Source organism: Mobula birostris, chromosome 19 (genome assembly GCF_030028105.1).
Source record: "Mobula birostris isolate sMobBir1 chromosome 19, sMobBir1.hap1, whole genome shotgun sequence".
Taxonomy (NCBI): Eukaryota; Metazoa; Chordata; class Chondrichthyes; order Myliobatiformes; family Myliobatidae; genus Mobula; species Mobula birostris.
The window spans coordinates 39,623,796-39,645,635 of NC_092388.1; the positions used below are offsets into that span (position 1 = coordinate 39,623,796).

The 21,840-nt window shown below is 40.2% G+C and overlaps 1 protein-coding gene across 5 annotated transcripts in view; it reads right to left on the reverse strand.

The window, feature by feature from the left end:
- The window catches only part of LOC140212531 (solute carrier family 12 member 7-like), a 266,651-nt gene that overhangs the window by 17,625 nt on the left and 227,186 nt on the right, over positions 1-21,840 (reverse strand). For 3 of the 5 annotated variants that reach the window (XM_072283464.1, XM_072283466.1, XM_072283467.1), the window contains 5 exons: positions 17,345-17,514; positions 16,740-16,871; positions 13,622-13,729; positions 5,756-5,863; positions 4,438-4,613 (listed from right to left, as the gene is read on the reverse strand). In XM_072283464.1, coding sequence (XP_072139565.1) covers positions 4,438-4,613; positions 5,756-5,863; positions 13,622-13,729; positions 16,740-16,871; positions 17,345-17,514 — 694 coding nt within the window. Of the gene's footprint in view, positions 1-4,437; positions 4,614-5,755; positions 5,864-9,058; positions 10,321-13,621; positions 13,730-16,739; positions 16,872-17,344; positions 17,515-21,840 lie in introns of those variants that run through there. The other 2 variants (XM_072283465.1, XM_072283468.1) reach the window with 2 other exon arrangements.

The following is a 21,840-nucleotide window of genomic DNA, read 5'->3' on the forward strand; positions in this document are numbered from 1 at the left end:
GAACCTGCAACAGTTTCTCATGCCTCTCATCCCCAGCTCACCATTGGCGAATCAAGGATGTTTAAAAATTGGCTCAAGTAGATTTAAATAATGTTAAAGATAATTGTTAAAGATAAAAAAAAGCAGATAAACTTAAAAAAAAACCATAACATATTCAAAATTAATTGAAAATTACCTTCTCAGCAAACCAGAAGGTTTGCAGTTCCATAGAATTGCTGGAAGAGGGGAAGACCTATCCTCTCCTGGTACAGCTGTTATCTTGCCTATTGCCCTACTCTTTCCCTGCTGCCCTATACTTTCTCATGCCCATCCAATCCCCATTTGAAAGGATTGACTGATAAACCATCCCACATGCCATGAATATTGGATCAGAACTACCATCTATGTAAACTAGAATTTCTTCACAAGCCTCTAGCAATTTTTGTTCCAAACCTTAAACTGGTGTCCCCTTATCATCACAGTTGACCATATCTCACCTTCTCCTCTTTGCTCTGAAGGAAACAACCCCACTTTCTGTATTCAAAAACTTATACCCCAAATGAATGGGATTGTACTGCATATATTAGCTAACCTAAGCGCAATGTTGAGTGGCTTAGTGCAAAGTACAAGACCCTTATTCAGGAGATAGACATTTTTTTTCCCTGAACAAAATGCTTGAGTCCAGCAATGGAGTAGGAGTTGAGATACCTGGTGACTCATCTCCAACTTGCCTCTGGTTTGCTATCATAGAACGACAACATAAAATTTACAAAATGGTATGCAATTTAACCCATCATATCTATAAAATTTCAAAAAAACTCATCTTGCAAGTCATCTTCTAATACTTGGTCAGGTTTCTTCAAATATACATTTAAGTACAGTTTAATTTCATGAGGGTTTCTGCTTCCATCACCTTTTCAGGCAATGAGGTCCTAAGCAATTTCAACCTCTAGATGAAACTGTTTTTCTGATCTCCTCTCTAATCTTCCCACCAATAACTTTAAATTATGTCCTGTGGTTTTGACAAATTAACAAGGGAAGTAGGTCCTTCTTATCCGTACCCAAGGAGGAATGTAGTAGCCCTGAAAAAGGTCCAGAGGAGGTTCTCAAGAAAGATACCAGGAATGAAAAGAATATTTGATGGCTCTAATCCTGTACTCGACAGGAGTTCAGAAGGATGGGTGGAGGGGGTGGGAGAGCAAAGGGATCTCATGGAAACCTACTGAATACTGGAAGACCTGGATAGCTGAAATAGAGAGGATATTTTCATTAGCAGGAGAGTTTAGGATTCAAGGCAACACTCTCAGAATAAAAGGCCGTGTCTTTAGAACTGAGATTGGAAGGAATTTCTTCAGCCAGAGGGTTGTGAATCTACGAAACTTGTAACAATGGAGAGCTGTGGAGGCTAAATAATCGGGTTTATTGACATCAAATTGATAGGCTCTTGATTGGTAAAGAGGGTTAAGGGTTATGGGGAGGAAAGGGGAATGGGGTTGAAGTAAAAGTTGAAAAAAATTCGCCATGACTGAATGGCAGAGTAGGCTTGATAAGTCAACTGGGCTAATTTTGCTCCTACATCTTATTGTCTACCTGCAGGAAAAGGTAAATACAGATTTTAACTCAATCTGGAAATTGTTGGAAAATCATTGATTGTGATTTCAACAATTGGGCTAGCATTCCATTCCACTCCTGGGTAAAAGAGGGCAGTCAGTTGTTCTAGATCAAGCAGCCAAAGACCATCCGTTGGGTGGCAATGCCCTAAAGGGAATAGTGGAATGGGGGGGGGGGGGTGATTTTGTAAATTTGATACCAGGGATGCCAAGGCTTTTCATGTACAGCTTTAATGGAGAACTGCTTAACATAGCCCCAGGCAAGCAAGTTTTATATCTTTACCTTCAGGCAAGCTGGTGACTTGATTGTTTATTAAAATTTGCATCAGATTCATATTCATTATACAACCTCCACCAGCACATTGGTCTCATTTACAATTATGTAAAATATACATTATTGTTATATATACCCTACCCAATTAATGTTCTGTTTGGGAACTGTTTACCACTAGCACTTTTGTACCCTCACAGGAGACAGATCTCATCACATTATTAAAGTTTCTCTTGCACAAAGGGATCCAGCCAAAACTTCCTGTTCACTCTAGGGACAATAATGAACGTCACCAACCAGCCAATGTAAATCCTTCCATTCTTTCATCCCAGTCCTAGGAATTAATATTCTACTCAGTCTCATTAATCAATTAGTCCAGATACAAAATAGCCTATTGTTTCCTTTACTAATCTCCCAGTTAACTTAAGTGATTAATTACAAGTTGATACCTGCCATCAAATACTTTCTATGTTTAATAATATTAACCCAAATGCTTAGAAACAGCTTTTTCTGGATTTGCTCTAAAAAAAATCAGAATTGAAAGGCATGCTTGGTTTAGTTTAGACCCCAAATGGAGTCATTAAGCACTTCACAGATCATTACAAAGTTGGTCTTAAATACAGCTGAGTTTACAAGTGATGAACTATTTAAAATATTGCGCTTCCTGCTGTGAACCCCCAGCTGAAATGGGTTAACTAGGAATTGTACAAATCAGGGACTTTCAGGTCAATGCAGATAAATAAAAACAAATTAAAAATCTCTCTGGGACCATTTCTAAATATAGCTCATTCGGGTGAATTTTAAAAAAGTAACATGTTACACTGGGTTACTATCCAAATATTCAAGGCTTATAATTATATGAATAATTATTGAACAAAAATGGCTGGAAACAATTTTATACAGTTACATGGAGGCATTTTAAATGAAACCGATTAAGACTCAGCCCAATTCACAATTTCACTTTCTCATTTGCCCTAATTGCCTGTCTCTGGGTGAAATAGCTAACAAGTCTACATAGGACGATGGGGTACTACCACTGAATACTGAGAACAACCTGGTTGTTAATCAGATCATGCCCTATCGTTTCAGCCATCCTATTGACTGAATATAAAACAATAATATTTTTCTCATCCTAAGGTTCTCCTGCTTTTGACCAGCTTGAAGTCTCAAACAATGACTAAGCGACTTATGCCCAATTCTATATGGTTAATCAGACTCAAAGGATGTCCATTACCAAATAATCACTGTGCTTGTTTTTTTTCCCCAATTGCTCAAGTGACCAGAGTCAGTTGGAATATGCAAGAATCACTAGGGTTAAGAAAAGAGTTTGAGCTGTTGGTGCCTATTGACTCCATTTATCTTTATAACTGAAGCTATCTCAGACCAGTGCAGACAACTCAAAATAATTCCGTGATCACCAACAGAGCATTCTTAATAGGAAAGCAAGTGACTAAATGCAGCATCATAAGCAAATGATACTGCGGATGCTGGATGAATTCAGCAAGTCAGGCATCATCTACGGAGAGGAGTAAATAGTCAATGTTTTGGGCTGAGACCCTTCATCAGACTGGAAGGGAAGGGGGCAGAATCCAGAATAAGGTGGGGAGGGGGGAGGGGAGGGGAGGGCAGCGCAGCAAGGGAAGGAATACAAGCTAGCAGGTGATTGGTGAGACCAGGTGAGGGAAACATAGGTTGGAGGTGGGGAAGGGAGCCAGTGAATTAAGAAGCAGGGAGGTGATATTAAAGGGCTGGAGAAGAAAGAATCTAATAGGAGAGGACAGTGGACCACGGAAGACAGGGGAGGAAGAAGGGAACGGGAGTGAAATGCTGAGCATATGAGAAGGGGTGGGAGGGTAACCAGAATGGGGAATGGGAAAAGAGCATAGGTGGGAGTGGGGGAGGGAGTTAATTACCAGAAATTAGAGAGATTGTTGTTTATGCCATCAGATTGGACGCGACCACAAAAGAATATTAGTACTTCTCCGACCTGAGCTTAGCCTCATTGTCTCAACAGAGGAAGCAATAGACAGATATGTCAGAATGGGAGAATGGGAAGTCAAATTGAAATGGGTAGCAATCAAGAGATCCTGTTTTTTTGCAGTGGACAGAGTGAAGGTGCTCAACAAAATGGCCCCCCAGTCCGCATCGGGTCTCACCGACGTAAAGAAGATTGCATCGGGAACACCAGGTACTACAGGTGACCCCAACAAACTCACAGGTAAAGTGCCATCTCACCTGGAAGGACGGTCTAGAGAGGCAGGTGTAGCACTTATAATGCTTGCAAGGACAAGTGCCAGGAGGGAGATCAATGGGGAGGGATGTGCAGCTAAGGGAGTCATATAGAGCGCAATCTCTATGGACAGCAGGGGGTGGGGGAGAGAGATGTGCTTAGTGGTAGGATTCTGTTGGAGACGGCAGAAGTTACATAGATTGACGTGCTGGATGTGGAGGCTTGTGGTATGATAGGTAAGGACAGAGGGAACTATGACAGTGGGAAGATGGGGTGAGGGCAAATAAGTGGGAAATGGAGATGATGATAGTAATGAAAGGGAAAGAAATAAGACAAAGGCAACTTACGGTTTCATGTTAAAGACATCCCTCAAACCTTCTGATGGTACCATTTCTTTATTTTTGTTCTTTTCTGCTGTGATTTTCTCTTTAGTCCAGGTCATGTGCACTCTTTCTGAAGGAACTGTAAGCCTGTCAGTCCCAGAGGAGTGAGCAGTTGTGTTCCTGTCATGCATCAGTTGGGCCTAAAAGATGCCAAATAGAGTAAGGGTCAATGAATTGGCACTGCCTCAGAATCGGAGAGTTGCAGGATTAGCCAAAATTATCAGCAGTTTCTTAGTTATGTGCAATAACACTTCTTCCCTGGATATGCCAAAGGCATCAAAAACTAACCAAATTGTGTGGAATTGATGTCACATTTAGACCCAGACCTGATTGTGCAGTATGTTCTCTTCTTTGAAGGTTCTTCTGAAATAGTCAGTTTATACTTTATAAAGAAATCCAGCAAGTTTATGGGCCCGTTACCTGGAGCTTGCCCACAAACCATCAGACATATATAATCAGTATCAAAAACTGCACAATAGGACTTAATCATTTCACAAGCAATGTGGCACCATATTTCCAGCATTTTCTTTTATCTCATTTCAAATTTCCCACCAATGCAGTATTTTGTCGTTACACAAATGGGAAAAAAAAAGCTTTCCTGCAAGTGGAGCTCACTGCTATGAGGGGGGATAAAATAGAACAGGTTCAGAAAAGATTCAGCAGATGCCTGCTCTTAATCTGCGCAGCTGGCTGAACAATATGAAGATCCATTGCTGCTCACAGCTCATTCAACACAGGACATTTAATTCATGGTATCACTATCCAAAGGGGCTATTCAATCACACTCCACTGCACTTTTCACAAAGCTCTACTAAGTTTTCATTCTAGAAATTTAACTAATTGTATTTTGAAAGTTATCACTAAATTATTTTTCACCATAATTTCAGACAGTACACTCCAAATTGCTCAAAATTCTCTCTCATTACCAAGGCTATTGGCTACTTAAAAAAATTCCAATTTTCCCACTCAAATTAGGATCAATTAAATACCAGGTATATGAATTCCCAAAGTATGCCTTTACTCTATCATTGAGCACTGTGGTACTATACTATATCAAAGTTTTCAGTTTCCTCACCCATAAGTCCTTATCCAATATTCTCAATTTGATATCATTAGTACCAGACAACCATCCTGAACTTTAAGAAACTTCCCTAACCATTTCCTACTCCTCATGGTACTGAGTGTACACAAGTGTGAGTAGTAGAAAGAGAGAGAGAAACAAAACAAGCGAGAGAAAGTAAGAAAGAAGAGGAAATAGGCAGTCAGAGGAGATGTAGACTACCTCTTCTTTAGGAACATCATCAAGGTCCATGGGCGGGAAATCCACAGATGGACGAGCAGAATTCTTCCTTAACGTAGCACCACGAGACTCATCAGTAATGCTCTGAATCTGGGATGTGAGTCATTAGTAGAAGCAAACACTCACAGTTAGTCAGCAGTATTAATAACAATTAGGAATATCCATTTCTCTTACTGATGAAGGACTACCCATTTACTTTAGATTCTGAGGGATGTATGTAGGTGCATGGGTTATTGCACGCTACCTTCCTCCATCTCCTAGAGAATGATTGACCTCACCTGTACCATCATGACAAGAATATTTCATATTTAATAATTTTTGGTAGCCATTTCAAAAGGCCCAGGAGTAGCTTGTGCATATGCTCTTGTGCATGAGTAACCAACACCAGGCAAAGAAAGCAACTTTAAAATATATTGTGGGTTAAGTCGAGGCTTTGCAGAGGATGCAGAAGAGGTCTACCAGGATGTTGTCTGGATTACAGGGCATGTGCTATGACAAGAGCCAACTTGGGTTGTTTTCTCTGGAGAGGTGGAGGCTGAGGGGAGATCTGATAGGGGTTTATAAGATTATGAAAGGCATAGATAGAGTAGACAGGCCATATCTTTTTCCAAGGATTGAAATGTCTAATACCAGAGGTCATGCATTTAAGGTAAGAGGGGGTTAAATTCAAAGGAATGCGAGGGGAAAGTTTAAAAAAAAGTGGTGGGTGCCAGGAATGTGCTGCCTAGGGTGGTGGTAGAAGTAGGCTCCTGAATGTGAGGAAATTGGTAGGAGATGGACATGGTATAGATACAAGAGATTAGTTTAGTGAGCCACTTGATTACTAATGTAACTGGTTCAGCACAACAATGTGGGCTAAAGGGTCTGTTCCTGTGCTATAATGTTCTATATTTTACATGACTGTCTTTGGAACAAGTGTAAGATGAGTGTGTGGGAAGGAATAAGCAGTTGTAAATATTATTTCAGTTCTGCTTTGCTTTGAGCAGGTTCAACATTAGTCTCAGTAAAATTAAAATACCGCAGATTCCAGATAATTGGGCCATTAGCTAATTGGGGCAGCCGCATATTTGGGACAATTCTTAAACAACAAAAACAAATTGAGAAAATAGCTGGGATTCCTTTGTATATTTGGGACAGTATACTGCTTAATTGGGGCAGGAGACTGTTGCTGAACATTTTCTAACTAGCTTTGTGTGGCCATTAAATGCTGCACTGTGCTTAGAGTGAACAGTATTTAAATAGCACCAGTTACATGTGTTTGTGTTCAAAAAGCAGTGACTTTTGTTACTGATAGTTGGCCAGAAATAAGTAGTTGGACAATTCTGAAATAGTTTGCTCACTGCAAGTTCAAGAATTCAGACTTGGAAATGCCAGAAATGGCTGGGAATGAAAATGAAACAATTTCACTACTTCAACTATGAAGAATTTGAAGGTGTTGACAATTGTCTTGAATGTTACCTTTGATCCCCACCAGACACTCAGGTCTCAGCTGTGGCTGTAAGTAGCTATTTGCATGTGACAAAGACAACACCCCAGTACATCACTTTGACAGGCCATCTAAACCAAGTGAGGGTACCTGGCAGGCCTCATACCCCTGTGAGATAAGGATATGCTTGTCTTAGCATGCAAACTCAATTCAGGTGGACTGGGTGGATGAGATCTATAGTGAGATCCAATGGCCAGGAAGGCAGTTCTGTAATACTATATGGAGAACAAAGGAGATGACAAGAGACAGAAGTAGTCATGGTCATCCACAGCAATCATGGAAGACCCTGGTTATGACATCTACTCATCCCACTAGACCCAGACTTCCAATGTCGAGAGTATGGAACTGCCCGGTGCAACTGCTTCTCCTGCACAGGTTTCCTGTCATCGTTAGATACAACAGACAACCACTAGTAGTATTGGTAGTGTTCTAATTTGTTTTGCATTTCATATAAATGCATAATTTGGTTGCTCAATTAAACGGTAGCTTGTCTTTTTTTATACCTTTTTAACTATTTCCATGAAACCTTGGCTAATTGGGGCAGCTGCTTAATTGGGCCAAAATGAATCCACTGTATTAGCTTTTTACACCACAAGGAACAAAGTGGGAAGAAATCAAAGCAATCTTTTGGTGTCAAGTTCATACTATGGAAAAAGCAAACAAATTGTCAAATAGCTGAATGTTTAGTGTTAATACTAACAGAAGATGAGCTCATTATCCCTGTATTATGTGGTGATCAAATTGATAACCCATAGATATTAAATAATATAGTATAATGTTTCAATTTATATGGTTAATTCAATTGGTAAATTCAGTAACCATTATTTCAAAATGCAACAAACCACACATCACATATACAACAGTATTATAATGTGAATAAAGCTTTTAACAATATTTGTCCCAAAGTCACTTTTGCCCCACTAAGTATGAAATCTACACAGCCAAGCCATGAACAGATCCCAGTCCACGTCTATATTATTGAACAGTGTGCTCAACATTTTTCAAAAGCCTGCAGAAACCGCAGATAACAAGAATCAGATCATGGTGCCCATGGCAGAAACTTTGAGTTCCTGTCTCAGTAGAGGCAGCATTGATAGAGAAGGGCGCAGAGTGGATAGGCAGAAAATCCAGAACAGATCGAGGATAGCAGTGGGTGACATTTTGGATACAATAAATCAACAATCAGCAACTAGATCATAAATCAAATTCAGAATTTAAGAATTGTACAGGTTTTACACAGGTTAAGCATTTTGATTTTTCAGATTGCCATCTAGAAATTCTGGTATTTGTTGAGTCCCTTTCACAGCCTTGGGATATTCTAACTCTGTATGCAGCCAATAAAATTCTTAAGAAGTGTGATCACTGTTTATCAATGCAATTTAAACTTGGGCTCCAAAATTACCATAATTCTGGATTCTTACAGACTTCCCTTTGCCACATGGCCAACTGGGAACCTGATAAGCAAGCAGAAAATTAATCATGGACACTGCTCTTGGAGATGTGATATCCACTGTGAGATTTGCAAAGATCATACATGTGAATTTAAACATCTCTGTATTTATAGAATGATAAGGCAAAAAGCATGCATGAGTGTTTTTTTTTGTTGTTATGGTTAATTTCCTTGATTGCCAAACACCAGTCATTGTCCATTAAGTAAAACAAGTGAATTCCAACCACATGTAAAAAATGTATTCCAAACAATCAACACAACTAACGTGAATTTTGGCTGTACAACCATTTATTTATAGCTTGCAGATTGTGAAACACTAATAAAATACTATATACATATATATACACAGATTAGAGACTATGTAAAGTGGTTGAAAATGAGGAAGTTAATGATGTTTAGGATGTGATTTAGAGACCCTATATTTGCAGCAGATATTGGAGGGATGTCACAAAGTCTCCAACTAATGCTGGTGGCAAAAAGTCAAGGTCATAATCCTTTAGTAAAAAAGTGATGCACAAATCTGGAAGGAATAAATCCACTTCATTTCAGAATTGATCTGTACCCTTAAATTTAAACTGGTCAAGATTAAAAATCCAATTCACATTATTACTGGATGGTGCAACTATTTCCAAATTGTAAGCATATTTCTGTCCAAGCATATTTTTCATTCTTGATGCACATCAAGCAAAATATTACATTTCTAAAATTCCAGATTAGCAAATTTCTCCAGGTAACCAGTCATAACTGTGATAGAAATCACAAATCATACAATCGATTGGCTAAATTCCTTCGGAAGCCTTAAAAGGTGCTTTGTCCTGTGGTTCTTCAGAGGAGTTGCAAACACTGATTATATTTATTTGGGTGCCTAATCATTCATGCCATCAAGGTCATTCATAAAACAAAAACAAATGTTCATTATTATAGGTTTATCACATCTAAGGCTGTAGGCTGGGTCAGAAGTCATAATTATTCAATTTTAGAATGACTCAAGAGTTGTGGTTCTTGAGTACTAGGCAAGCATATATCAATGGATAATAATAGATATCCACGTTCCCTATTGAAGACTCAATTTCATCACATTCCAATAATTAGAATCACAGGGTTTCATTCTTCATAACCCTGTTGTTCTTCAGACTAATATCCGGTCAAATAATCTGCTACATGTTCCAGTTCACCAATCAGCTGGAGTTTAATATTACACGGACAATTCATTATTGTTTAGCAATTATGGAGCACCTTTTTCAAGCTGGCCAGAAAGTCCACGTATCTTCTTAAGGCTGAGGTCATTCAGAGCTTAATTATTATCTAGTCACTGGAACCTAGCAATCTGTTAATTGCTCATCTCTTTTGGCTCCAAGATGGAAACTTCACTATGGCAACAAACCAGAAATTACTTCCTTCATTTTAAAAATGAACAGGTGGTAACATTTAGCATCTGCAAACATAATAGGTTGATGGACTAACGGCATTTTCCATTTGAAGGCGACTGTCACATATTTATATTGACTAGGAGCATTGTAAAACATGGAGAAAGTGCTTTTGGCGGCAGCAGATAATTTTCATTTTCCCATTAGCCATTTGTTCCTGGTAGTGCTGATTCAATAGCTGAAGCTCAAGATAAAAGAAAAAAAACTTCAGAAAGTGCCATTTTCCATAAGCTAAAGTGCAAAGCTTAGCCAGGGAAATACAGTCTGGCTTTGGGGACACAATGCAAAGAGATACTGGAATCCACAGAAACAAACAATCTGCTGGAGATTGATTAATTCTTCCTCCAGTTCAACCATTTCAACTTAATGATGATCTGCATTAGCTCTTCAATTGTAAACCATGGAGTACTGATTTGTTAGTGTTGGTTCAGTTGGTGGTACTAATTTTCTTATGACAACAAACATTAAAATAAATTCATTTGACCACCACTCCCAATAATGACTAACCATATTTACATTGGCATGCAAAAGTCTGGGCACTCCTGGTCAAAATTTCTGTTACTGTGAATAGCTAAGCAAGTAAAAGATGAACTGATTTCCAAAAGGTATAAAGTTAAAGATGACACATTTCTTTAATATTATAAGCAAGATTACTTTTTTATTTCCATCTTTTACAGTTTCAAAATAACAAAAAAGGAAAGGGGCCTGAAGCAAAGGTTTGGGCACCCTGCATGGTCAGTACCTAGTAACACCCCCTTTGGCAAGTATTACAGCTTGTAAATGCTTTCTGTAGCCAGCTAAGAGTCTTTCAATTCTTGTTTGGGGGATTTTTGCCCATTCTTCCTTGCAAAAGGCTTCTAGTTCTGTGAGATTCTTGGGTCATCTTGCATGCACTGCTCGTTTGAGGTCTATCCACAGATTCTCGATGATGTTTAGGTCGGGGACTGTGAGGGCCATGGTAAAACCTTCAGCTTGCGCCTTTGAGGTAGTCCATTGTGGACTTTGAGGTGCGTTTAGGATCATTATCCTGTTGTAGAAACCATCCTCTTTCCACCTTCAGCTTTTTTTTTTACAGACGGTGTGATGTTTGCTTTCAGAATTTGCTGGTATTTAATTGAATTCATTCTTCTCTCTACCAGTGAAATGTTCCCCGTGCCACTGGCTGCAACACAAGCCCAAAGCATGATCGATCCACCCCCGTGCTTAACAGTTGGAGAGGGGTTCTTTTCATGAAATTCTGCACCCATTTTTTCTCCAAATATACCTTTGCTCATTGCGGCCAAAAATTTCTAGTTTAACTTCATCAGTCCACAGGACTTGTTTCCAAAATTCATCAGGCTTGTTTAGATTTTCCTTTGCAAACTGCTGACGCTGAATTTTGTGGTGAGAACGCAGGAAAAGTTTTCTTCTGATGACTCTTCCATGAAGGTCATATTTGTGCAGGTGTCGCTGCACAGTAGAACAGTGCACCACAACTCCAGCGTCTGCTAAATCTTCCTGAAGGTCTCTTGCAGTCAAACGGGGGCTTTTAATTTGCCTTTTCAGCAATCCTACCAGCAGTTCTCTCAGAAAGTTTTCTTGGCCTTCTAGACCTCATCTTGACCTCCATCGTTCCTGTTAACTGCCGTTTCTTAATTACATTATGAACTGAGGAAAAGGTTACCTGAAAACGCTTTGCTATCTTTTTATAGCCTTCTCCTGCTTTGTGGGCATCATTTATTTTAATTTTCGAGTGCTAGGCAGCTGCTTAGAAGAGCCCATAGCTGCTGATTGTTGGGACAAGGTTTGAGGAGTCAGGGTATTTATAAAGCTTTGAAATTTGCATCACCTGGCCTTTCCTAATGATGACTGTGAACAAGCCATAGCCCTAACAAGCTAATTAAGGTCTGAGACCCTGGTAAAGGTTATCTGAGAGCTCAAATCTCTTGGAGTGCCCAAATATTTGCATGGTGCTCCTTTCCTTTTTCCCCCCCCCACTCTAAAATTGTACAAAACAAACATAATACACTAATCTTGCTTAAAATGTTGAAAATAATGTTTCATCTTTAACTTTATGACTTTTGGAGATCAGTTCATCTTCTATTCACTTAACTATTCACAGTAACAGAAATTTTGACCGGGGTGCCCGAACTTTTGCATGCCTCTGTATCAGTTATTGTGTCTGCTATAATCAGTACGGCAGAGCAAAAGTACGAACAGCTGGAGGGGTAAAATAGCATCTATGGAGGTGGAAGGATAGTCAATATTTTGGGACTTGAACTTGCATTGGTGTCCTGATGCTTGATGCAGGGTCAGATTCTGAAACAGCTGCTATCCTCCTGAATCCATAGATGCTGCCTGTCCACTGAGTTTCCCCACCTGTGTATTTTTTGCTTTAGATTCCAATATCTATAGATCCTTTTATCTCCTACTACCTGCACTTCCCAGAAGAACAAGTACAGTGATGTGTGGGAAACATCACTACCTGCAAATTATCCTTCAGCCACATAGAGTTTTGCCTTTAGAAATGTGTTTCTTTTCTGTTCCCTTTGCTGAGAGTCCTAGCTCAGAATACTGCAGGCATATCCCCACTCTGAGCACTGCACTGGTTCAAGGTGAGATTGGGTTAGGTATAGTAGCAAAGGTCACATGACTGGACTCTGCCAACATACCTAACAGAGTTCAGCAAACAGCGTTCTGAATGCTTGATGCAAAGACAGAAATTTAAATTTGAATTTGAATTTATGTCAATGAATAAATCTGGATTTAATGCCAGTCCTGGTAATCGGAACGAGGAAGGTACCTAATTATTTGAAAACGTCAATATCCACTGGATAAGGAAATCTCTCATTCTTATCTGCTTGAGTCTCCATGTGATTTCAGACCCACTCACAAGATCATCCGTTAACTTAATAGTGGCAATTAACGATGGGAAATAAATTCTGACCTTGTCAGCAATGCCCACATCAAGTCAAACTAAATTATAAAAATGTCTGACTTAGTTTTAAAAAAAGCTTTATCTTCTTACCAGAGTAAAGCTTGTAGTACCACAATGGCTCTACCTTTTTAATGTAGATGGAAATTACATTTCCTTGCAATGATATTCTTGCAAAGTCAAAATGTTACCATGGTTCAAAACTACTCAAGTGGGATACTATGCCTTGAGGCATCCTGAACAGCACACTATCAATGAAAGATCTTCCTGCTAATAGAAACAAAGTGAAATACTTCCAAATTAACATATCAAAATACTAATAACTCTGAATTCTCCTGCATAGAGTGAACCTGGAAACAAATTCTATTTAATCCGTATATTATCTTATTAGGAATAAAAACTGGGCTGAAAACAAACTGAAGGAACTTAGGTCAGGCAGTAGTGTGAAGGCAGGGGGTTGGTTGAATTTTCAAGAAACCCTGCATCAGGACTGGTAATACAATATCTTTTTCACTTGACATTATGTACACTTCTTTGCAAAGAAACAGGGTCAATGATAAAATAAGTTTACCTCTCGTTCCCTCTCATTCCGAGAGAGATGCATCTGTTTCAGCATCTGGGATCTCTGCTCCATTACGAGGGTCCGCTCATAGGTGAAGGCTGAAATATCATTGTCGAGCTGAAAATTAAAGCAACATGTAAATCAACTCAAGGTTTCCATTAAGTAACAAACCCCATGGTATTACCTTCAACTCAGGACTTATAAGACGGTGAGTACAATATTTGCATGATTAACAGGAAAGATAGAGGGAAAGGAGTGGAGAAATGGAAGTACATCACCTTAAAATAGGGGCTAAGCTATTTCAGTACAAAGCACACTTCACACCAAGGGGAATGGAATAAGACAATAAGACAATAGCAGAATTCGGTCATTTGGCCCAGAGTCTGCTCCGCCATTCAATCATGGCTGATCCTGTTTTCTCTTCCTCAGCCCCACTCCCCAGCCTTCTCCCCATAATTGATGCCATGTCCAATCAAGAACCTGTCAATCTCTGCCTTAAATATCCCCAACGACTTGGCCTCCACAGCTGCCCGAGGAAACAAATTTCACACATTCACCGCCCTCTGGGTAAAGAAATTTCACTGCATCCCTGTTTTAAATGTATGCCCCTCTATCCTGGGGCTGTGCCCTCTTGTCCTAGTCTCTCCCACTATGGGAAACATCCTTTCCACATCTACTATGTCTATGCCTTTCAACATTTCAAAGGTTTCGATGAGATCCCCCTCATCCTTCTAAATTCCAGAGACTACAGATGCAGAGCTATCAAACGTTCCTCGTATGATAAGCTTTTCATTCCTGGAAGCATCCTTGTGAACCTCCACTGAAACCTCTCCAGTGTTAGCACATCTTTTCTTCAATGAGGAGCCCAAAACTGTTCACCAGTGCCTTATAAGGCCTCAGCATCACATCCCTGCGCTTATGCTCTAGACCTCCTGAAATGAATGTTAACATTGCATTTGCCTTCCTCACCACCGACTCAACCTGCAAGTTAACCTTTAGGTTGTCCTGCACAAAGACTCCCAAGTCCCTCTGCATCTCAGATACTTGGACTTCCTCCCCATTAAGAAAACAGTCTGCACATTTATTTCTACTACAAAAGTGCATGACCATGCATTTTCCATCATTGTATTTCATTTGCCAATTTCTTGCCCATTCTCCGAATCTGTCTAAGTCCTTCTGCAGTGTACCTGTTTCCTCAACACTGCCTGCCCCTCCACCAATCTTCGTATCATCTGCAAACTTGCCAACAAAGCCATCTATTCCACCATCTAAATCATTGATATGCAGCATAAAAAGTAGTCCCAACACCGACCCCTGCAGAACACCATTAGTCATTGGCAGCTAACCAGAAAAGGATCCTTTTATTCCCACTCTCTGCCTCCTACCAATCAGCCAATGTTTTAACCATGACAGTAACTTTCCTGTAATACCATGGGCTCTTAACTTGATAAGCAGCCTCATGTGTGGTGCTTTGTCAAAGGCCTTCTGAGAGTCCAAATATACATCATCTACTACATCTCCTTTATCTATCCTACTTGGAATCTCCTCAAAGAATTTCAACAGGTTCATCAGGCAAGATTGTCCCTTAAGAAAACCATGCTAACTTTGTCCTATCTTGTCCTGTATCACCAAGTATTCCATAACCTCATCCTTAACAACTGACTCCAACATCTTGCCAACCACTGAGGTCAAGCCAACTGGTCTACACTTTCCTTTCTGGTGTCTTCCTCCTTTCTTAAAGAGTGGAATGTCATTTGCAATTTTCCAGTCCTCTGGCACTATGACAGAGTCTAATGATTTTTCAAAGATCATTACTAATGCCTCCATAAACTCTATCCGCTACCTCTTTCAGAACCCCAGGGTGCAGTTCATCTGGACTGGGTGACCAACGTACCCTTAGGTCTTTCAGCTTTTTGAGCACCTTCTCCCTTGTAATAGTAACTGCACTCACTTCTCTTCCCTCACACCCTTCCAAAATCTGGAACACTGCTAGTGTCTTCCACAGTGAAGACTGGTGCAAAATACTCATTTAGTTCATCTGCCATCTCCTTGTCCCCTGTTATAATTTCTCCAGCCTCATTTTCTAGTGTTCTATATCCACTCTCATCTCTCTTTTACTTTTTTTTTTTTACATACTTGAAAAAGCTTTTACTATCCACTTTAGATGTTGCTTCTTAGCTTGTTTTTATATTTCATCTTTTCCCTCCGAATTATACTTTTAGTTGTTCTCTGTAGGTTTTTTAAAGCTTCCCAATCCTCTATCTTCCCACTAACTTTTGTTTTGTTGAATGCCCTCTCTTTTGCTTTTACATTAGCTTTGACTTTCCTTGTTAGCCTCTGTTGGATTATTTTGCCATTTAACTATTTCTTCATTTTTGGAATATATCTATCCTGTACCTTCCTCATTTTTCCCAGAAACTCACGCTATTGCAGCTCTATTTCATCCCTACCAGCATCTCCTTCCTCCTACTTTGGCCAACTCCTCTCTCATACCACTGTAATTTCCTTTACTCCACTGAAATACTGCGATGTCAGACTTTACTTTCTCCCTGGTTTCCACAGGTAGGTGAGACTAGAACTAGGGGACATAGCCTCAAGATTCAGGGGAGTAGATTTAAGACGGAGATGAGAAGGAACTGCAAAGCCAAGTGTGAGATCTTTTCACATGAGATCATGCCACAAATACAGATAGAGTCTTATTGTTTTGCACTGCTGTTATAATTATGTTATGTTATATGTTATAATTATGTGGCTTTGTCAGTGTTAGTCTTTGGTTTGTCCTGTTTTTGTGTGATATCACTTTGGAGGTACAATGTATCATTTCTTAATGCATGCATGCATTTCTAAATGACAATAAACGAGAACTGAGTGTCCTCATAATCTAATCTAACAAAGTTGTACAATTTTAGTTGCATATGTGACACTGGTCAGACCTGTTTTGATGTTTCTTGAATGCCGTGAAAACAAATAGTTTTGTATCATAGCACAAAGGAAACATTAAGTTTTGTAATCACAAGTAGTTTATTCTGCACTCTGGAGCCAGTTCTGCCATTTGACTGAATCACTGGGCCAAATTACTGATCTGGTAGATTTTATTTGAACACCTCAATTATCAGTTAGTTCTTACCATTTCCACTACCTCTACCTCAGCATCAAGACGGAGCTGATAGAGGAATAGCTGCAGGTCCTTCTTCATCTGGATGCTATTGTCGTCAATCTGGGCAACGGTGAAAATGCGCATCTTGCACTTCCTCCAAACCTGTAGTAGATCCAGCACAAGCCATCACTGAGATAAGCAGCATTACTCAATGACACAGACCCTTTCACACAGAAAAATGTATTCCATGAAACACCAATGCAAATTGGCAAATATAAGGCGGGTATACAAAATCAAGTCTGGAAGCTTACGGATGGCTTTAGATGATGTAGAACTGGGAAAATTTAGTGATGCAATTCAAGATTTTAGGGTCTTAACAGCTGCAGACCAGCAATGAAGGATCAAAGGAAAAAAGCGATACAAAGGCACGAGAATCAGACACCCATAAAGATCTGGGAGTGGTGTCAAATATTGGCAGGGCCACAGAAGGTTTTATTAACAACAAGGAGTAAATAGAACTTACTTCAAATTAAGATAGGCAGCAGAACTTTATGGGGGGGGGGGGTGTCAACAGGAACCAAATGACTAAACTTTGGATCACACAAATTATCTCTCTAAGCATCTGAAAGGCTTACCTTGTGTTGGCTGAGGAGAAATGGCAGCAACATAAGCAATCCCCCATCATGTACAATCCACCAGACATCGATGGTGCCTCCTGCAAACCGCTCCTGATTTACTGGAAACTTATCTATGTTCTTCGTCACCAGCAGCGCCTGGTGAGCAGCTGTGGTTTCACGCACCAAGTCTAAAACAAGATAGAATTCTCACATTAAATACTACAATAGAGTCCTCAAATTAAATACTCTAATCTTTTTTACCCCTGAAAGAAAAAGTCATCATCTTTTGAAACATGTCTTTCAATCTTAATGGGTAGCTTGAACTGACCAATTGAATATGGTACTAGGTCCCTACATTTTCACTAAGGACCACATCCTTACAATGTGGAAAGTGTACTAAAGGGTTACTGAAATGGACTGGTTGAGATCCCTCAAAAATGACAGCCTTTACTCCTTCACACATGAACACTGGTCATTGGGGAGAGTTCTGAATTGTGAGCACAAGTAAGTGTCATATCAAAGCACGGCAGCAACTCCACTTTCTCAGCTGTTGGCACAGATTTAGCATGTCAGCTAAAATTTTGACAAACTTCTACAGATGAACAGTGGACAGCATCTTGACTGATTGTATCATGGCCTGGTATGGAAACACCAATGCCCAAGAACAGAAAAGCCTACAAAATATGTTGGATACAGTGAAATTCATCACAAGAAAAACATTCCCCACCACTGAGCACATCTACAAAGAGTGCTGCCACAAGAAAGCACCATCTATCAAGGACCCCCACCATCCAGGCCATGCTCTCCACCCATTGCAACCATCATGAATGAGGTACAGGAGCCTTATGTCCCAATAACACCAAGTTCAGAAACAGTTATTACCCTTCAACCATAAGGCTCCTGTGCCAACGTGAACAACTTCACTCAACACATTAAACACAACCTATGGACTCACTTTCAAGGACTCTACAACTTATGTTCTCAGTTTTATTTATTTACTTAGTAGTTTTTGGATTTGCACAGTTTGCCTTCTTTTGTACATTGGCTGCTTGTCAGTCTTTGTGTGTAGTTTTTCATTGATTCTATTGTATTTACCTGTTCTACTGTGAAAGCCTGCAAGAAAATTAATCCCAGGGTAGTATCTGGTGACACACACATACTTTGATAATCAATTTACTTTGAAAACCATTCACATCACATTATTTATCCAAGCATCTCCAAAGCTATCACAAATGTCAAAAAATTCTTCTACCAGTAATTCTACATTCCGTATTAAATTGGATAGCACGCTGTGCTATCCCTTTGAACCACAAAGCATTTAAAATTCAGTTCCATTGAAACCAGAGTATAATTCACTACTGCTACCATTTGCTATATTTCCTGACCAGGAATAATTTGTCAAGCTAACGGATGCTTACTGCTGGAGAAAAAGTCATGATGTGTCTGAAAAGTCACATTTCTGCAATATAACGTCACCATGACTGTACTGAAATCAAATTGCTCCACTCCGGATGTTCAACTGGGCACTTCCTGTTGTTGTTCAATCTTGCAGTCCAATTTCCACATCAATTACTCTCAGATTGACATTGTTTCCTGTGCACTGATCCTTTGGCATATGGCCTGGAAAATTAGGTCACGTTGTTCTGAAGTGCATCTGTTGTTGGGCACGCCCAGAATAAGCACGTTTCACAGCACTGCTCCCTCTGCAGCTTGATGAAGTACATCTCTCTGAGCAGGTACCAGCCCAACACCAAGGGCCCAAACAGGAAGATCTCCTTTAGTTTTTCTAATTTAGCCACTTCTGGCTGCAGCCTGTATTGTTCCCTTAATTCCTTCACCTCTACTAATGACCTCCTATTGAAAGTCCCTTCATCCCTCTTACTTTCAGGCACCTTTACCCTCCAATTTCCAGATCTCCCCTTCCTCAGACCTTGAATAGTCCTCTACAAGTTCTGCTCTCCAACCCTGGGCTTCACTATATTACCCTTTGGAAGTTCCACAGAGCTCAGCATGCAATGGGAATCAGTGAAAAGCTCCAGAGAAGGTCCATAACAACATTGGCTTGCTGCGCTATGATCTTTTGTCTATTTTTAATCGTGTAGATTCACTTGCACCCGCCTGTTTCTTCTCCAATGTAAAAGTGGGCACTGAACCGTTAACAGGCGTGGAGAGATTCAGAAACAATGGTCTCGAAATTCTGAAACATCCAAATAAAACTGAGATGATGGACATCAGAAACAAAAACAGAAAATGTTGGAAACAACAGGTCAGGGCAACATCATTTGGGGAAACAGAATCATGTTAACATTTCAGGCTACAGACCTTTCATTACAACTACAAAAGAGCAAACAATTAATTTTAACTTTCAGGAAGAGTGGGAGAGGAATGAAAAGGATAAAGACAATATTTTTGTTTAGGCAAGCCCAGGGCTTTGGGGGCTGAACTGCTAATGAATCAACCTGTTTGATGGATTAATGAAGACAATTAGCAAGAAATAACACAAATCAAGAAACTTAAAATCTGTAAGATGACAGCAATTAGAATGCAAATTTCTACATAAAGAGTGAAAGTGCAAAACGTAGAGTTGTGGGGTCTACTAAGTAGATCATACATGCTAGAAGAGAGAATGAAATCTGAGTCAATAATACAGATGGATGACCAATGGTAGAAGTGGCCTGTTTGACACAGAGAAAGTGAATCACCAGAAGAGTTAAGGTTAGTAAATTATGGGCATGCAGTGTTGGCACTGGAAGCATGGCAACACTTGCAGATGCCCCCAGCACAGCTTGGACTTTGACAATAGACAATAGACAATAGGTGCAGGAGTAGGCCATTCGGCCCTTTGAGTCAGCACTGCCATTCACTGTGATCATGGCTGATCATCAGTATCCAGTTCCTGCCTTATCCCCATAACATTTGATTCCGCTATCTTTAAGAGCTCTATCCATCTCTTTCTTGAAAGCATCCAGAGACTTGGCCTCCACAGCCCTCTGGGGCAGAGCATTCCATATATCCACCACTCCCTGGGTGAAAAAGTTTTTCCTCAACTCTGTTCTAAATGGCCTACCCCTTATTCTTAAACTGTGGCCTCTGGTTCTGGACTCACCCATCAGCGGGAACATGATTCCTGCCTCCAGCGCGTCCAATCCTTTAATAATCTTATATGTTTCAATAAGATCCCCTCTCAGCCTTCTAAATTCCAGAGTATACGAGCCCAGTCGCTCCAATCTTTCGACATATGACAGTCCCACCATCCGGCGAATTAACCTTGTGAACCTACATTGCACTCCCTCAATAGCAAGAACATCCTTCCTCAAATTTGGAGACCAAAACTGCACACAGTACTCCAGGTGTGGTCTCACCAGGGCCTTGTACAGCTGCAGAAGGACCTCTTTGCTCTTATACTCAGTTCCCCTTGTTATGAAGGCCAGCATGCCATCAGCTTTCTTCACTGCCTGCTGTACTTGCATGCTTGCTTTCAGTGACTGATGTACAAGAACACCTAGATCTCGTTGTACTTCCCCTTTTCCTAACTTGACTCCATTTAGATAATAATCTGCCTTCCAGTTCTTTGTTAGTTGCTGACACAAACAAAGCATTTTACTGTATGTTTCGATATACATGTGACAGATAAACCAACTTTGAATTTAAAAAAGGTCTTGCATTTAATACTGAGTCCAGAAAGCTGCAATATGCCCAATGGAAGAAGAGACACAATTTCTCAAGCTTTTAACATTGCAGGAGAACACAGATGGGTATGACTGAATGGAGTGGGATAGAGATCTAAAGTGGTGGGCAACAGTAGGCTCAGGCTCAATACAGGTGCTCTGCAAAGCACCTAACCTGTATTTGGTTTCTTCTGTGTAAAGAGTACATCATGTGCACCAAATAGGGAACACTGAATTGAAAGAGGATCAAGTGATTCACTGCTTCAAAGGATTCCTTTTCATCCTGGATGTGAGAAGTGGTAAAAGGACAGTAAAATGCCTTAAGAAGGGAGATAGCCGGTGGATGCACCTATTGTTGCAGCAGAGTTTGCAGTAATCATTCCAGCCATGGTGTCCCTTGCTGAACATTGGTAATATTCAGGACAAAAGTGGAGGAAAGAGAACGCAGGTGTCTTGGACCAAATTGTGACCAGTGGCCGGCTCAGATTACTAACCTTAGTGTGCTTGACAGAATGGAGATTGTTGCTTCCATCAGATCAAGCTTTGATGGGGAAACAGAAAGGTGACAAGGCAGATTGAGTGGGAATTGATGCGATTTCAATTTAATCAAGGGATTGGTTCAGGCTTTATGAGAAAGAGTGAGGAGAGGATCAAAGGCAAGTACACTAGGGCTAGCAAAACAAGATTAGGAGCTGGGGGGTAAGTACAGTAGGTAGAACAGGTGAAAGAACAGAATGGGAGGACTCAAGAGGAGACTATGAGATGCAGTCTGTGTAGTGAAGTCAAAGTTGCCCTTGGAGCATCCAGCAATGCTCACTTGCAGGACAACTGTTCTACCTGTCCCTG